The sequence below is a fragment of the Lathyrus oleraceus genome, chromosome 5 (genome assembly GCF_024323335.1).
Source record: "Lathyrus oleraceus cultivar Zhongwan6 chromosome 5, CAAS_Psat_ZW6_1.0, whole genome shotgun sequence".
NCBI lineage: Eukaryota > Viridiplantae > Streptophyta > Magnoliopsida > Fabales > Fabaceae > Lathyrus > Lathyrus oleraceus.
Window position 1 is genome coordinate 385,857,980 of NC_066583.1, and position 18,714 is coordinate 385,876,693.

Consider the following 18,714-nt stretch of genomic DNA (forward strand, 5'->3'; position numbering starts at 1 on the left):
GAATAGGGCTTTGTAATCCTTCTTCTTCTCTTATTTGTGTGTAGCTCTTTGAATGTCAGTAGCCTATGTCCCTAATTGTGTAACTCCATTGACGACGATCTCAAACACCTCTTGATAACCAAACAAAACCCTCATTTGTTTTGCCCATTTATCATAGTTCTTCGAATCAAGAATCGGGAGATTGGTGGGAATTTGATCATTGGAAACGGTTGACATTGTTGCAGCGGATTAGGATCAATAACCAAGGCTCTTGATGCCAAATGTTGGAACATAAAACATAAAACTGAAAATTGAAGGTTCAACAATGGTGGAAGAAAAGAAGATTGGGGAAGATGAAGTTGAGAGAGAAAATAGAAAGAATAAAGTAATATTTGGATGAGTATAGATTTTTGTATTAATCTTGAATTGGAATGATACAAATGTATTTATACATTGGGAATAAAAACTACAACTAAAGTGACTCTAAAAAAAATAAAATTTATTAATTTTGGAAGGAAAAAAAAACAGAATTTTAATTTTCAATTAACAATAATTAGTATTTTTTTAATGCTATATATTGTATCAGTCATATAACCTTTTTAAAGTTAAAATGGTAAAAAAAATAAAGAGATGGGTTGTTAAGAATCTTAGTATTTCATTCTTCAAATCTCCATTTTTTTCAACTGAGTGTGATAATTACACAATTCACATCGCACATTTATTTCTTAACGATCTCTTCATTTAAGGAAGAATCAATCCTCTATATTTTCTTTTAAGCGTAGATCTTTAATTCATATATTTGTATTGACAGACACCCTTACCACGTCATAAACACTTCAACGGGATACGTCGCGTGATCACGATCATGTCAGGAAGAATTTCAATAAAGAGTGGATCCCTTACTCAAACCTTCAACCCTAATACCATTGTTGGATCATTATGAGAGGGAAACATCAAAACAAATGAAAGAGACATCACATTGTCAATTAAAATCTTATAAGAATGGGTATATTTGTCCTTTTAGATATCTAGTTTTAGTTTGTTAATTTGTCAAAAAGATCTAAAAAAAAATATGCATATTTATTTATGAACCCTCTAGTTTGTATTTAAAGTGTCTTAACAATCTAGTATTTGTAATGAATATTCGAGTATTTATTTATGTCAGTGTCTGTACTGTATACAATTTCTGTTTTGTGCTTCATATTGTAAGATTCTACACAACGAGATATTAGAAGCCTTATACTAGGCTAAAGTAAAAAAAGTAAAGAAGGTACATAGCTTTTCCTTAAACTTGAGTCTCACTCTGAAATGAAAATATTGTGAACATATTGCACTTTGCTTTTCTCATTATATGATATGTCTCAGTCACTTCAAAAGTTGCAACGATTACAAGCAAAATTGAAGAAAGGAATAATATATTACTAATTGACTTGAAAAATGAAAATCAAAGTTGAACACACACACATTTAAACGATATTGCTACTTGTAGAATTGTAGTAATTTGTTTGCTTTTTGTACAAAAACTTTAAAAGTATGGAATTTGATTTTTGATTGGTTAGAAGTGAGAGTATGGATTCTACACGATATGATATTAGAAGCCTTTCTGAAGGTTACCATCAAATTGATCATTTATTAATGAATTCAAAGTGCCCTTTTAATATGGCTTAAAAAAACGACTCTTGCTAAAATTATTATGACTTAATAGAATTTGACTCTAACTAAATCTACATTAATAGGTCAATTATTACTAAGTAATACAAACTACTTAACAATCCCTCTATTGAACTTAACTCTTTAAAGAGTTTGGTTCACCTGTGTTCATCCCAAGTGCTTCTCGGATTTTTTCGAATGATGCCAACTTCATCGACTTCGTCATCATGTCTGCTAGTTGCATCCCTGTGTTGCAGTAAGTAAGCTTGATAAAACCTTCTTTGGTTAAGCCTCTCAGAAAATACCGAACTCTTATGTGTTTAAATCGTCTGTGCATGACCGGGTTCTTGGGCAACTTAATAGTAGAAGTGTTGTCACATAATAACACCATTTCTTCAGCTTGTGCATGACTTATCTGTTGGTGTAAGTCCTAGAGTCCAATACTTTTGGTACTTGTATTTAATTATTTATTAATAATAAAAAGTTTTTTCTTTATTATGTCTGTTTAATAAAGTCCCTAGAATAGCTAGTCTGTTTAATGTATCAAGTGTGACTTAATCATGAGATCCCATTAAACATAAGGACATTATTCTTAAAGTATCCGTAGTCGAACTTTGTTGTGAAGTGGGATAATATTAAAGCATTAAGACTATTATGTATATAGATTGATGATCACATATCATGGATCATGGATAAGGAGTTATCAAGTCTTAAACATAAGTATGAATATTGAGAGCAATATTTATACTGGATTGACCCGTTATGAGAATACTATATAAAATGTTATGCTAAGTGTCATAAGTTATTCTCATGGTGATAATGGTGTATACCACCCTTTGACCTGAAACCGCTATGTACCCTAGATGTAGAATCGAGTGTTTATTGCTGATCAAACATTGTCCATAATTGAATGACCGTAAAGACAGTTGATGGGTACTCCACGAAGCATGTTGGGAGACATGAGTGACCTAGATGGAATTTGCCCATCCTGCGTAACAGGATAAATCTCTACGGGCCCAATATTGAACTGGACAAGAATGACACGATCTATGCCTTGTGTTCAATATAAACATAAAGGCAAAAGGGTAATTATACACATAAGTATTATCACAAAAGGATTTGTCAGATCACATGACATTTTTGTGTCTTGGGTAGCAGTGATGTGTTGCTAGATACCGTTCACTGTTTATTATGTTAAATACGTAATTCAATATAGTTGCTAATGTCGCAAAAACCTACAGGGTCACACACAAAAGGACGGATTGATGAGAGATAAAGTAACTAAGGAACACCGTAAGATACGGTGCACTTAAGTGAATTGTAGAACATCGTAAGGTACGGTGTACTTAAGTAGAATACGAAATATGGTAAGGTACCACACGCTTAAGTGATTTTGACATATCATGGGCCACATACACTTAAGTGGACTTTTTAGCTTGCAGCCCACGCAAATGGTTTTGTAAATAGAACCCTTGTGCAGAAGCATTTGTACAGTTGTAATTTCGTTTCTCTCTCTCTCTCTCTCTCTCTCTCTCTCTCTCTCTCTCTCTCTCTCTCTTTTTCTCTCACTCAAAGTCTTCATTCGTAGCAGCTAGCACTAAGATTGAAGGAATCCGTTCGTGTGGACTGAGTATAGGCGTTGTCACCATTCAACGTTCGCGATCGCTTCGTAGATCTGCATTAAAGGTTTCAATCACCACAAGAGGTAACGATTCTATCACTGATCATGCCCATTCGTAAGGATCACTAAAGGAGAAATTTTTTAAATTCCGCTGCATTTTGGATCTCTCTTCTCCTTCATTATCTCCTTTAATATTCTTTTCATCCAGATGCCTTGACATGCACATATGGCAGCTTCCACATGTTCTGTTTCAGTGGTCGAAAAAGTTATGATTGACTATTTTCTTAAGGACCATGCTACAACTCCTCCACTCATTAGAAACACATAACCCGATGTGCTCTTGCTATCATCTATATCCCCTGCATAGCCACTATCAGTATAGGTTATGAGATCATTTCTTTCTCCCCGTGTGTACCAAATTCCATAGTCTATTGTCCCCTTCAAATACCGCATGATTCTCTATCCTGTTGCAAAATGTAGTTGAGTGGGATTTTCCATAAATCTGTTGACGAGACTTACCACAAACATCAGATCAGGACGTGTTGTAGTGAGATACATTAGGCTGCCCACTATTTTCTTGTATACAGTTGGATCGATTTTAACGCCAGTTTCATCATGACCAATTTTTTTGTCCTGAAACAATTGGATTGCAAACAGAGTTGTAGTCTTGCAATCCAAATTTGTTAATCACTTCAGCAACATATTTCTTTTGACATATAAAGATTCCATCACCTCTCTGCGTCACTTTAATTCCAAGGAAATATCTCATTTTTCCTAAATCTGTCATGTCAAACTCATTCTTCATGGAACACTTGAACTCATTCAATAGATCTTCATCAGCACTAGTAAATAACAGATCATCAACATATATGCTAACAATCAAAATTTTACCTTCCTTCCTCTTGACAAACAAGGTTTGGTCACTTGAAATGCTCTTGAAACCTTCCTTGATGAAATAAGATTCTATGCGACTGAACCAAGCCCTTGGTGCTTGTTTCAATCTATAAAGTTCTTTACACAACTTGTAGACCATGTGTTTCTTCCCTTCTATCTCATAACCTTGAGGTCGCTCCACAAATACATTTTCCTCCAGCTCTCCATGTAAGAAGGTAGATTTTACATCCAACTTGTAGAACCCCTACCCTTGTTGTGTAACCAAGGCAATAATCATTCTTACGGTATTCATTATGGCCACAGGTGCAAACACTTCAGTGTAGCCCACTCCATATTGTTGTGAATAAACTTTCACAACTAGCTTGGCCTTAAATTTATCAACCTCCCCCAATTCATTGAGTTTGGTTTTATAAATCCATTTCACACCGATTGTTTTGGCTTCTACGGGAAGCAAAGTCAGAACCCATGTTTGATTTCTTTCGATTGATTTTATCTCTGCATCCATTGTATGCCTCCATTTTGAATGCTTGTCTGCCTCTTAAGAACTTGTAGGATCTGAGACGACCATGAATGCAAGATGATCATTATTCAACACATCAACTTTTACTAGATTTAGCTCATATTCTACATTTGATATGCCTTCTTCTGAGGTGTAATCAACATCCCATATCGGTGGTTTTCAGGCTCTACCCTCTCCTTTGTTGTGACCTCTTCAACTTGAGGAGGAACATTAACATGTGGCTCATGAGGATTTTCACCCATATTTTGTTCTGGATTTACATTATCATCTTCTACTTCCCGTCCCTCATTTACAACACTGTCATATACATCTTCCCACTCAAACTCTATGGATTGTTTAGCAGTGTAACCAATATCCCAATTCCATGCCTTATCTTCTTCAAATATTACATCTCTGCTGATGTAAATCTCTTCTCAACTGGATCAAACATTATGAATGCCTTTGATTCACTGTTGAAGCCTAACAAAACACATTTCACACTCTTATCACCGAGTTTGATTCTTTTCACATCTGGAACGTGAACATGTCCTACACACCCAAAGATTCTGAAGTGATCTACTGAGGGGTTTCCATGACTCCACACTTCTTCTAGCCTGCATGTTTTTGGAACTTTTTTCTCTGTTAGAACAACCCTAACCATATTCATAATAGTTCAATTCTTGCGCTCGACAACTCCATTTTACTGAGGGGTGTATGAGGTGGTTAACTGCCTTTTGATCCCATGTTCTTTGCAATACTCTTTAAAATCTTCAAAATTGTATTCTCCATCTCTATATGTTCTTAAGCACTTGATACACATGCCTGTTTCCTTTTCCACAAGTGTTTTGAACCATTTAAAGTAATAGAAAGTTTCTGATTTCTCTAGTACAAAGTATATCCATGTTTTCCTAGAGAAATCATCTATAAAACTTATTAGGTACCTCTTTTGGATGTTTGATGAAGGGGCGATCGGACCACATAGATCAAAATGGATGAGTTGTAACCTTTTAGTTGCTCTCCACGTGCTTCGTTTTTGAAAGGGTACTCGATGTTGCTTCGCTTTCATGCATATCTCGCATGTGACCTTTGCTGGCCCAATTCCAGGTAAACCAGTGACCATTTCCTCGTTGGTTAAGGTGTGAAGACCCTTGTAATTGATATGCCCATATCGATGATGCCACAATTCCGCTTTGTCTGAAACATCAACCTGAAAGCATCTTTCTTCCCCTTTCTTATGGCAAGATTCAGCAAATAAAACATACATTCGATTTGCACTCATGACAACCTCGACTATTTTACCCTTCATAGGGTGAAATATGCTACATGTTTTATTCAATCCTCCCTTAAATAATACATATAATCCTTTTTCCTGAAGTTGCCCAAACATTTAGCAAATTGTTTCTCAACTCAGGAACATAATACACATCGCTTATAACATAACTTATTTCTTGGAGCATAATTTTCACCACTCATTTCCCATTTACAACTAATTTTTGATTATTCCCAAGCTTGACAATATGAGTGAAAGAAGTATCAAAACTTAAGAACATACCCCGATCACCTCACATGTGGTTTGAACATCCATAGTTTACAAACCATACATGACTTCTCTTTGTTCCTTGATGTTCCACAAGTGCCATTAGCAAAACTGCATCTTCCTCCTCCATTTTAATATAGTGAGTTTTTTTGTTCCAATTTGGGCATTCATGCTGAAAAATGCCCTAAATTGTGACATTTATGGCACTCAATCAATGCCTTGTTGAAAAACCGCCCTTGACCCCTACCTCGGCCTTTGTAAAAACCTATGTCTCTGCCTTTGACATTGAGAGCTTGAGCATCCTCTTCAACATTGGTTTTCCTAAATTTTTGCTCATGAACAGTCAAAAAACTTTGCAACTCATTAATAAACATGCTTCCAGTGTGCTTGGATTCCTCAATTGAAACCACCACATATGTGAATTTATTTGTCAATGTTCGAAGGATCTTCTCAATGATCTTTGAGTCTGGCATGTCTTCTCCATTGCTCCTCATTTTGTTGGAAACTGTCATTACCCTTTCAAAGTAATCGACAATTTTCTCGTCCAACTTCATGGCAAGAACCTTGAATTCTCTTCTTAGAGTATTGAGAAGAGATCGCTTCACCCTTTCATTCCCTCCAAACTTCTTCTTCATTGAATCCCAAACAATCTTGGATGTTCGACGATCCAAGATCTGTTTGAATATGGTTCGATCAATCGCCTGGAATAGGTAATGTTTCACCTGATGATCCTTCATCTTGAGATTCTCTAGGGTTTTTCATTGGACATCAGTTGCAACAACTCCTTCTTCTATCTCGGTATAACCATCAGCTACCAGATTCCATAAACCTTTTGCTCGCAAAAGATTCTCCACCAGTTCACTCCAATGATCATAATGATCATCAAAGTGAGGAATTTTTGTGAGTGTTGTTTCTTTTTTCGCTTATGTTTTCTCTCTCTGGGATCTCTCTGATATCAAATGTGAAGGTTTGCACCAAACCGATTATTTATTAATGAATTCAAAGTGCCTTTTTAATAGGCTTAAAAAAAATTGACTATGCTAAAATAAAGGATACCATGCTCACTATCTCAACTCATGGCTATTATGACTTAATAGACTTTGACTCTAACTAGACCTATATAGGTCAATTATTACTAAATAATAGAAACTACTTAACAGCCTTATATTAGGCCAAAGTAAAAAAAGAAGCTAGCTTTTACTTTAAACCAACGTAAATTATAAAAGAAGGTTCGTAGTAGCTTTTGCTTAAGCTTGAGTGTCACTCAGCAGTGAACATATTACATATTGCACTTTGCTTTTGTCATCATATTATATGTTTCTTACACACTTCAAAAGCTGCAAAGTTGAAGAAAGGAATAAAATATTACATTCATTTCTTTTCTTATATAACACAATTACGCTTGCACTAGTAGTACCTTGCAGCAACACTACCTACTTTCATTCTGCATTTCAAACTTTAAGAATGGATATAGCTTCTCCACATCACGAACGTAAGTCTAAACTTTCCTTATATATTAACACTCAATATCTTGTCCACATTTTTGTTATCAATTAACGCAAGTTGCAAAATGAAAATATGTAGCTAAGGAGTTCTGGGAGCTAGTATTGGAAGAGAAATGGGATATGGTAATTGAAAAATACAAACAAGATAGTAAGTTTCACAAGATAGAAATCCAGGGAAGAGGATCAGCATTGCACGTGGCAGTAAGCAGTGGACGCAAAGATGTAGTGAAAAGTCTTGTAGAAGCAATATTAGAACTTGATGATGAAACTAGTTTGAGAGAGGTGAATAAACGAGGTGCAACTCCTCTTCACCTTGCAGCATATAGAGGATTCACAGATATGTGTGAAAATATAATTGGAAAAAAAGGTGAAAGGAAGTATTTGATTCAAGAGAAAAATGAAAATGGAGAAACACCACTTTTTTGGGCTGTGCGTGCACGTAAAGGATTAGTGTTTGTTTACCTACAACAGTTTTATCCTACTGATATCAATATTGCTATCGATAACAATAATACTAGCATCCTTCACGTTGCCATTCAAAGTGAAATGTTTGGTTAGTTTTTTTTCTCTTACTTTATTTATTCATTCATTCATTTTTTTTAAAGTCTTTTAAAGTAACAAAAAAAAAACTGTCTTTTAAAGTAACAAAAAAAAACTGTTTTGAAAAACAAAATTCTTCCATTTTTTAAATATAAAAGTATATATCGAAGGATAATTCAGTATTTTAATATGTTGCCAATGTGACATTGTTGTTTGTGTATATAAACTAGTATAGTTGTCAATAGTTGTAAGCGTAGTCTGTGTAATGTGTGTGCAACCATTTTGCTATAACCATTTTAGTAGAGGAGTGGAAGTTTATCATCTCTTCTCTCTCTTCTTTCTTCTTCATCTTCTTCATCTTGTGCACCAACAATTGGTATTTAGAGCTCCGGTTCAGATCCACATGAAAACACAGGGACACACGAGTTAATAGTGGCGAGTTGTGTGATTGATTTTGTTTCTTGAATTCGTGTTAATTTTCCGAATAATGGTAAAACAACATTGATTCAGAACGTGTGGTAAGTTCTGGCATGAAAAGCAATATGATGAGTGTATGTCAATTAATTGAGAAAAAATTTTCAGTTACCGTGAAGGACAATCTTTTGAAGCTCTATGACTATAATCAAAAGTTGATTATGAATTCAGAATAGGGGAGGAATAGAACAATCAAAGTGAATGTTATGACTGTAACCAAACTATGCTTTGATATGACAAAGAGCATGCTGAAGGAGAATAAGCTACCTCACACCTTTTGGGAAGAAGTTGTTGCCATTGCAGCATATGTGCTTAACGGGTGAACAACTAAGATGATAAAGGAAATTATTCCTTTAGAAAAGTGGACTGAAGATAAGCAAAATGTGAGTCATCTAAAGGCGTTGGTTCTGTTTGTTACGAACATGTTCTGAATGCTAAGAGAAGGAAGTTGGATAACAGGAGCAGAGTCATGTTGCTTGTATAGTGCCATAGTACAAATGCTTATTAGCTCTAATGTCCTGTCACTAACAACGTTGAATTCAATAGAGATGTCATTGTGAAAAACAAGGAGTGTGAGATTAGAGTAAATCTCAATCCAACTCTGGTGCAATGTTAACACCTGAGTTAACTTCTGAAGAGATTTCTGACTCTGAAGGAGAATTTGCCTTTGAATGTGAGTCAGAATCAAAAGATGATTCTGAAAGTAACTTTGAAGGCAAGTATGACTCTGAAAGCGAGTCTGACTCTGAAGGTGAATCTGATTCTGATCTAGATTCCGATGGCGATTCAGACTCAGGTGGAGATCCAGACTCTGAGAATATTCCAGACTCTGAAGGTGGTCATGCCTCTAAAGTTGGTACTTCTGGGGTTCTAGTATCTGATACTGTTTCAGTGTCTGAAGAAGATTTTGAACATGTTCAGAGGCCACAAAAAATTATACAAATACTAAGAAGGTTTTCAGAGTTTGATATGCTGCAAGATACTGAAGTAGACTTTGAAGTAAAAGCCATTCAGTGTGCCATGTTAGTAGACTTTGAACTAGTGAGTATTGAAAAAACGCTAAAGAAGAAAGTGTAGCTGAAAGCCATGAAAGAAGAACTTGAGGTTATAGAAAGAAACAAGACTTGGAAGTTGACTGAGCTTCCAAAGGACAAGAAAACCATCAACGTCAGATGAGTTTTCAAGGAGAAACTGAACCCAAATGGATCAATTGGCAAACACAAATCAATGTTACTGGCAAGAGGTTTTCTACAAAAATCTAGGTTAGACTACCTTGAGGTGTTTTCTCTCTTGTAGCGAGACATGAGACAATTAAACTGGTGATTGCGATAGCTGCTAATAGGAATTGGCCTATGAGGCATTTAGATGTGAAATATGCATTTTTGAAAAGTCCATTACAAGAAGAGATATACATGTCACAATCTCCTGAATTTGTTAAAAGGAATCAAGAAGGGATGGTGTATATGTTACATAAAATGTTGTATGGACTGAAACAAGCTCCTAGAGCTTGGAATCTGAAAATTGATTCATTTTTCAAGCGTCAAGGATTCAGAAAGTGTGAGATGGAATATGGCGTTTATGTTCAACATAATTCTAAAGGCAATATGATTTTGGTATGTTTGTATGTTGATGGCATATTACTAACAAGAAGTTGTGAACATGAGATAGCTAAGTTCAAGAAGGTACTGATGAATGAGTTTGAGATAATTGATCTAGGAAAGTTGACATATTTACTAGGGATATAATTTATGTACTCTGAGAAGGGTATCATTTTGCATCAGTTGAAGTATGAACTTGAGCTTCTGAAGAGATTTGACTTGCTGAATTGTAAGGCTGCAGTCAGACCTGCAGAAACAAATCACAAATTGGATTCTGATCCTGAAGGTGGTGATGTAGATGCTACAACTTTCAAGCCATTAGTTGGATCTCTGAGGTATTTGTGCAATACCAGGCCTAACATTTACTATGCAGTTGGAATGGTTAATAGGTTCATGAGTAAACCAAAGTGGTCTCATTACCAAGTTGTTGTCAGGATTCTGAGGTATATTAAGGAGACTCTGAAGTATGGAGTTTTGTTTCCTTCTGATGAAAAAGGTAATTCGAAGTTGATGTGTTACTCAGACTCTAATTGGTGTGGAGACAGAGTTGACCGAAGAAGTACTTATGGATATTTTTTCAAGTATTTGAGAGGTCCTATTTCTTGGTATTCCAAGAAGTAACCTCTTGTTGCTTTGTCAATATCTGAAGCTGAATATATTGAAGGTGTTATGGTTGCATGTCAAGTTGTTTGGCTTCTGAATTTATCGTAGGATCTGAAGATCAATGTAAATAAGCCTCTGAAGTTGATGAATGATAACAAGTCTATACTCAATCTTTTCAAGAATCTAATGCCGCATGGAAGAAGCAAGCATATTGAGATTAAGTATCCTTTTTTGAGAAGTCAGATTCAGAATGAAGTGCTAGAAATTATGTATTGTAGTATCCAGAAGTAGTTGGTAGATGTTCTGACCAAAGCGATCAAGACTGATCAATTTCTCCAGTTGAGGGATGAAATTGGTGTTATTAGTTTTGATTAGTTAAATCATGAATTAATGGATCATGTTGAAGGGTAATTCAGTATTTTAGCATTTTGCCTACGTTGCATTATTGTTTGTGTATATAAACTAATGTAGCTGTCAATAGTTGTAAGTGCAGTATGTGTACAATAGTGTGTGTGTGCAACCATTTTAGCATAGTAGTGAAAATTTATTATTCTCTTTTCTCTTTTTTTTTTCATCTTCATCTTCTTCACTTTGTACACCGACAAAATCTAAACTTCGATGAAAAAGTCTAATACACACCCGAGTGATATCTCATTAACGAAAGAACATATAATAAAGAGTGTGGTTATAAATAATATAAGTCTAATACAGAGATCCGAGTGACATTTCATTAAGAAAAGAATATACAATAAAGTCTGTGGTTAAAATATATATATATATATATATATATATATATATATATATATATATATATATATATATATATATATATATATATATATATATATATATATATATATATATAATATATATATATATATATATATATATAATATATATATATATATATATATATATATAATACCGAACAATGATCATTAGAATGAAAATAATAGCGACCATTACATCTTGCCAATAATAATAATAATCTATGTATCTTGTGCAACAGGTTTGGCAATAATAATAATGTATTGCTACGAAGGTCTTATCTCTATGAAGGACAATGATGACATCATTCCTCTCGAAATTCTTGCTACTAGAACATCAGCCTTTAAGAGTGGAACTAGGCTATCATGGTGGAAACAAATTTTGTACTACTGTAAGTGACAGATAATTCAAATTGCTTTTCATTATTTTTACTTATCTGTCAAATGTCGTGAAAAAAATATTTAATCTTGTTTACAAAATTTTGGTGTCAAAGGTTTTACTATAAGCCGCCGCGACGCAAAGACTACAATGGAATTGCTTCAAAACAGTGGTAAACTTTCGATGAACTATCTCTCATGATCACTTTTCCATTATTATTTTGTGTTTTGAAATTCCTGAACTATTAATAGTACATTAATAGTTCGCGCTAAGTTAAGTTCATTAAGTCTAGTCTATTTTTCAAATTCGTTTTCTCTTCCATTTTTTATGAGAATTTTTCATTTATTTAATGGCGCTCACTATTATATACTAAAGACCTATTAATATTGCAGTGAAAGGTGATTATAGTGCAATAGAAATATACGATGTTGATAAATTAGAAAAGGCATACAAAATAAGACACTCTCTTGCTCAAACCTGTCACAACATTCAAAAGTTTGTATTCAGATGGCCAATCCTGTCACTATTGGGTATGTATATTGAACTCTTCTAACTTTAATTTTACATGCTTTGATTAATAAGTGCTATTTTGCTTCATTAATTTTGTAGACTTAGAGGAAATAAAGACTATTAAGAAGAATCACATATATGGTGGCCAGCTCTTGGAAGAGTTTATGAAAACACCTATTGGATCATACATAGGTGGTGGGGTTAAACCAGATCTTGACAACATAGAACGTGATTTTGAAATGGAAAAGGAGCTTCTAAATTTTCCAACATTTCTTAAGAGCAAAAACGAAGAAGGTAAATAACAATAAGTACAAAAAATTAAAGAAGATACTGATATAATTAAAATGTAAAGATGAAATAATCATTGTTTGTATATTTCCAGGTGATACCTCATTGCAAGAGACAAAAGAAAATAAAAAAATGGATGATTCAACAAATATTGATGGAAGAGATACGACATTTTTGTCAGTAGCAAAAAGTGGCATAGTAGAAATTATGGAAGAGCTTAATTCTAAAGTACCGATTACATCTGATAAGAAAGGTTTATTACTTGTAGCAATGAAGAATATTAAAATAGAAGTGAAAAGTGATGTAAAGGACACATCCTATTTGATTGCAGCAAGTCATGGAATAGTTGAGATGATGGCAGATCTTCAATCAAGCATAAAAAGTGTGATCTATGAGACTAACTCTAACAATGAAAATGCCTTACTTTTGGCCGTAAAGAATAGGCAACCACATGTCATTCAGTGGATGCAGAAGAATTTACCTGGTGGAGTCGTTAATCACCTAGTTCTACAAGTTGATAAAAATGAGAATACTGTGTTACACTTGGCAGCATTTACATCATTTGAAAGAGAAAATACTTGGAGGATATCTGGTGTTGTCATGCAAATGATGTGGGACATCAAGTGGTATAAGGTGCGTTTATAGTTTAATTAGGGTGGTCTTTAACGATGTGCAATGTGCGCTACGGTACAATCCGCACGGCCACCAATTTATCATGATTAACCTGTGGCTAAATAGGGTTCATAATACATTTATCATGGTTATATCTTGGGTAAATAGGATTTCTAATTTATTTGTTATAGTTAAACCGTGACTAATCTATACATATCAGAGCACATTGAGACCCGAGTTTAATTATTAGTTCTCACTGCATCTTTATATGCCACATTTTTTTAAAAAGTATTAACATATATTTTTTGGTATAGTACATAAAAGAACTAGTACCAGAGCATTTCAATAATAAAGGAAACAAAGAAGGAAAAACCCCAAGTGAAATCTTTAAGGAGCAACACAAAGTACTTCTACAAAACAGTGTTGAATGGTTGAAAGACACAGCAGAGTCATGCTCAGTTGTGGCAGCTCTCATTGCTGGTGTCTCCTTTGCGACATCAGGGAGTGTACCTGGTGGCAATCAGCAAACAGGAGAACCAGCATTAAAAGGACAACCTGCATTTGAAGGATTTGCTGTATCTTCATTAATTGGACTTTACTTCTCTGTCACTGCACTCATCATGTTCCTTGCTATACTCACTTCTCGAAAAGAAATTGAAGACTTTCGTCGAAACTTGCCAATGAAGCTTCTTTTTGGCTTGTGTTCTCTCTTCGTATCCATTGTTGCTATGTTTGTTTCTTTCTGTGCTGGACATTTCTTCGTGCTCACAGATAAATATACAAAGGGAAGTATCTTGTTCTATTTATATATTTCCATTTGCCTACCTGTCACATTCTATGCAGCTGTGCAGTTTCCGTTATTCCTTGATCTTGTTAAAGTTATTTGGAAGAAGGTTCCACCACCAAGTATTAAGGGTGTTCTTTTGTAAAGGTGTTTGTTTTGTTATATTACTATGTGAATTGAAACTAATGAGTTTAGTTTGTACTTGAATAATGTCTTTTATTATGTTTTCATTACTTGTGTGAATGTAGTGTAATTTTACTCTTTTGTATAACTATAAGGTGTGATAAGGATGATATGAATTTTCAATTTCTTCCCATCCCGTTTCCCATACGCCATACATACTATTGAAATGTTTGTGCATTCTTACGATTTTGCTAATTAATTGTTATTGTAAAAATATTAAACTATTTGTTGTATAAAGTAATCATATAATAATATTCATAGTTTCTTCTAAAATGAATTAAAACATCAACTTATTATTAAAACATCAACTTGTTTCATAGAATAATATAGAAATTAAATATTTAGAAATTAATTAAAAATATTATTAAATATAAGTAAAATTATTGTAATATAATATATTCTTAAGCATCTTCAAGTAATTTATTGATTTATAATTATTTTTTATTAAATATTATAATTTCAACTTATTAGAAAAAACCACATCTTTCATTTAATGCTTCACTAAAAAAAAACATTCACTACTATAAAAATTACATAAATATCAGTTGGAAAAGTGTTTTTATCTCAGTTGGGTGGTCAAGATACAGTAGAATATCATAGAAAGTGCGCTATTTTTTTCTCTCAGGCCACTACCAACCGAAGTGGAAAGTGACATTAGTCATAGTTTCAATTTCTACCAACAACATTTTCAAAATGTCACTTTATAATTTTTTTTCTCCTTTGGTTGGAATGACAACCGTGTTGACAAGTAGCAAAGCGCCTAACTTTTCTCATCGGTAGGGACTTATAATCGAGAGGAAATTATTGTTTTTTTAAATATAGATTTTTTTAAATTTTACATATTTTTCATTATAATCTGTACTTTTATAAAACAAAACCTAAATGAGACTTTTTTACCGCATTTTAATTACATTTTATGAAATAGAACATAATTGCACTACTACAAAAAACACATTTAACGTCGGATGCAAAGTTGATTTAACCTTGATTACAGAGACGAGGTAACAAAGAGCATTAGAAAACTCTCTACTATACCCCTCAGTTTTAGAATAAATGAGGGGATAGTTGAAATTGTCATTGGTTCGATCCTCAACAATAGCTTTTTTTATATTTTTAAAACTAACACAACATACGTCTCGGTTTATGACCAAAACCAAAGAGAAAGATTAGTTATTATTTTTTTAAATACTCATTACATTATTTACAAATGATATTAATAAATTAATTTGTTTACATAATATTACATTATTTACATAAAATATTAAAGTAAAAATATATAACAATTTTGAATATGGTTCATCGTCATTGTTGTCGATGAAGAACAAATGTTGGATCTTGGGGAAGAACAAATGTTGGATCCTCGTTTCAGTGAATCTTGGGGAAGATCAAATGTTGGATATTTCATGCATTTGTTTATGATATAAAACAAAAAAGAGTTAGATACATAAAATAAATATTCAGTTATATGATTATTTAAAAAGAAAACCTTTAATCCAAATAATTTTTTACTCTTGCAATCCATCATAGAGAACTTTTCCAAACTTCTTTAGGTTTCAAAGATTTCATGTTAAATATTTCAGTTTACGTTTTTAATATTCATAATGCTTTTATAATGTCTTTTAGGTTTCACACATATCACTAATGACAGTGTCTTGAAAGCGTTATGAAGGTGAGAAAAATACATAAGAAGAGGGGTGTAATACCCCAAAATTTGTCCTCCCCTTTTCACTTTTCATCCAACCTTTGACTTAAGGTTCATCTATACACATTCATGCCTCATTCATGTGCATCATTCCTTCATATTAACACCTTCTCATAACCATCATAGACTTAAAGCTTGTGGTTAACAAAAGCTTGGTTTTACTTGAGGTTTGTGACATTTGGTCATCATTGGGGTAAATCCATAACTTCTTGATCTTTGAGATATGCATTCAAGGAGATTACAATTTGACATTCATCTGAGCGCCAAAATCGTAATTCTTGACTCTACTACTATGGGACCTTGAGATTGCCTCTTAAGAATTATTTTGATCATCTAAACCCTAATTGTGGGTCCATGTGTTAGGGTTTTGATTGTGGAGCTTCATGATTTGTTGGAAGACCTTGATCAGGGGTGTATATCATGAAATCCTAATTAGGGATGTTTGGTACTTCTGTGCCATTTGAGGTTGACTTTTGAGCATCAGATTGATTGAAACCCTAGATCCTTGGGAAGAGGTTATTGACCATATTGTCATACATTATCAACCTTTAAACTTGCCTTTGTGCATGAGATTCATTCACCTAACCTACATATCCGCTTGTTTGGAATTTCATCTAGATCAAGGTCATTATTTCCATCCATTGGTGTTGCCTTGGTCATTAATCTTTGGTCTTTGGTCCATTCAAGTTCCATCAAGTCCTCATTCATGGTACATTCAAGTTTGCTAGGTCTTGTTGCTTATGTTTGGTTCATTGGATGATCATGTTCACTGGTCAATTCAATCCATTCCACAATCTTTTTAGGCAATTTCATTCATATTCATTTCAATCAATACCAACTCCCTTCAAATATCATTTGGATTCACATTTTCATTCATTTCCTGACAGATTATCCATGTACGTACAAAAACTGGCCAAATTTGTTACAGTTGAGTTTTGGTCAACAATTGACTTTTTGGTCAATCAGTTGACCAAAGTCAACTGACCCTCCCTTGACCCTTTGAAACATGTGTCTATTTATTATACCTTGCTTCATTATCAAATCCTTGTTTCATTGGCTTTTTCATGACTTAGGGGACTTGGTCCATTTTTAGGTTGGACCACCTTTTTTACCAAGAAATCAGGTCCATGACCAGGCCCAATTATGATATATGAATAATAATATAATATTGAAATATGAAATTGAAATACAATAAATGAATAATAAAAAAAGATGAATAAATAATCAAAAAGAAAACAAAATGAAACAAGCACACAAGAAACCCCACAAAACCCTAAAACCAAGGGATATGATGGACTCTCTTTCGAGAAAGTATAAGAACTCCCCAACAGAGTCACCAGCTGCTGCGGTTGGAAAAGTGATAGAGTCGTTAACATCCTTTATTCGGTCATAAGGAACAGGAAAATAATGATAAAATCTATAAACTAAGGGTGAGATGCTGGGATCGGGAGTCGGTTAAGTAAGGGGAAGGTACTAGGCACCCCTTATCTTCATTGTATTCAATGTGTTTACAGATGTTTGCTTGATTATCGATTAATTGTTAATTATTTGCTATATTTATAGAGAAAATATTTTATTAAAACAGGTGGGAGACCAAAAAAGATTTTTTCTTATCGTACTCGCTAGAGTTTACAACTTTATGCCTACGTACCTTCGCGTTAGGCGAGTGATCAGAGTATCGTAGTTCTTCTATAAAAAAATTTGTTTGTTGATTATTTTTATCCCTTGAAAGTTCTCATGTATCAGGGGCGGAGAAGTGATTTATTTTAAGGAAATGTCTCAATACGCTAGAGTAGAGGACTTATAGAGTGAAGTGTGTTGAATTTGATTTTATCCCTTAATCATTTTGCAAAAATATAATATTTAATTTATTTAAGAAAATAAATTAGTGATTATTCTTGAACATTAGACATAACCTTTATCCCTGATTTTATCTCTTGAAAACCCTAAAATTTTATCCCTTGAATTATCCTGACTCTTATCCCATTGATTATTATCTCATTTGACTGCAAAATTATAATTTAATTTGATTAAGAAAATTAATTAAATAAGATTCAATATGATATATCTCTTATCCCGATTTTATCCATAATTTTTATCCTTTAAAATCCTAGAAGTTATCCCTAATTTTATTCTATGTTATATCCCTTAATTATCCCATGGAAATCCCAATTAATCAACCACAAATGTGTTAAACCCTTAATTAAATAAATAGTTTTTTTAATTGCTTAAATAATAGAAAGATATTAATAAAATTAAAATTAAAATATTGAAGTCCCTAATTATTAATTTAATTAAACTATTAAAAGTAAATCAAATTAATAAACCCAACTAATAATTAATTAAACAAGGTTTTATATATATATATATATATATATATATATATATATATATATATATATATATATATATATATATATATATATATATATATATATATATATATATATATATATATATATATATATATATATATATATATATATATATATATATATATATATATATATATATATATATATATATATATATATATATATATATATATATATATATATATATATATAATTGGAAAGAAACATGGGGTTG

General features: G+C 33.1%; 2 protein-coding genes across 2 annotated transcripts; one reads left to right on the forward strand and one right to left on the reverse strand.

Moving 5' to 3' along the window:
• Positions 1 to 6,347: 6,347 nt before the first annotated feature.
• On the reverse strand, positions 6,348 to 6,815 carry LOC127080893 (uncharacterized). Its single transcript, XM_051021183.1, has one exon. It carries the CDS (start codon positions 6,813 to 6,815, stop codon positions 6,348 to 6,350), a length of 468 nt encoding a protein of 155 aa, XP_050877140.1.
• A 701-nt stretch (positions 6,816 to 7,516) lies between these two features.
• LOC127084973 (uncharacterized) lies at positions 7,517 to 14,549 on the forward strand. Its single transcript, XM_051025515.1, has 8 exons — positions 7,517 to 7,672; positions 7,765 to 8,238; positions 11,910 to 12,059; positions 12,162 to 12,218; positions 12,439 to 12,576; positions 12,656 to 12,850; positions 12,939 to 13,477; positions 13,771 to 14,549. The coding sequence occupies exons 1-8, from the start codon at positions 7,645 to 7,647 to the stop codon at positions 14,383 to 14,385; spliced, it is 2,196 nt and encodes a 731-aa protein (XP_050881472.1). The 5' UTR covers positions 7,517 to 7,644; the 3' UTR covers positions 14,386 to 14,549.
• Positions 14,550 to 18,714: the final 4,165 nt, after the last annotated feature.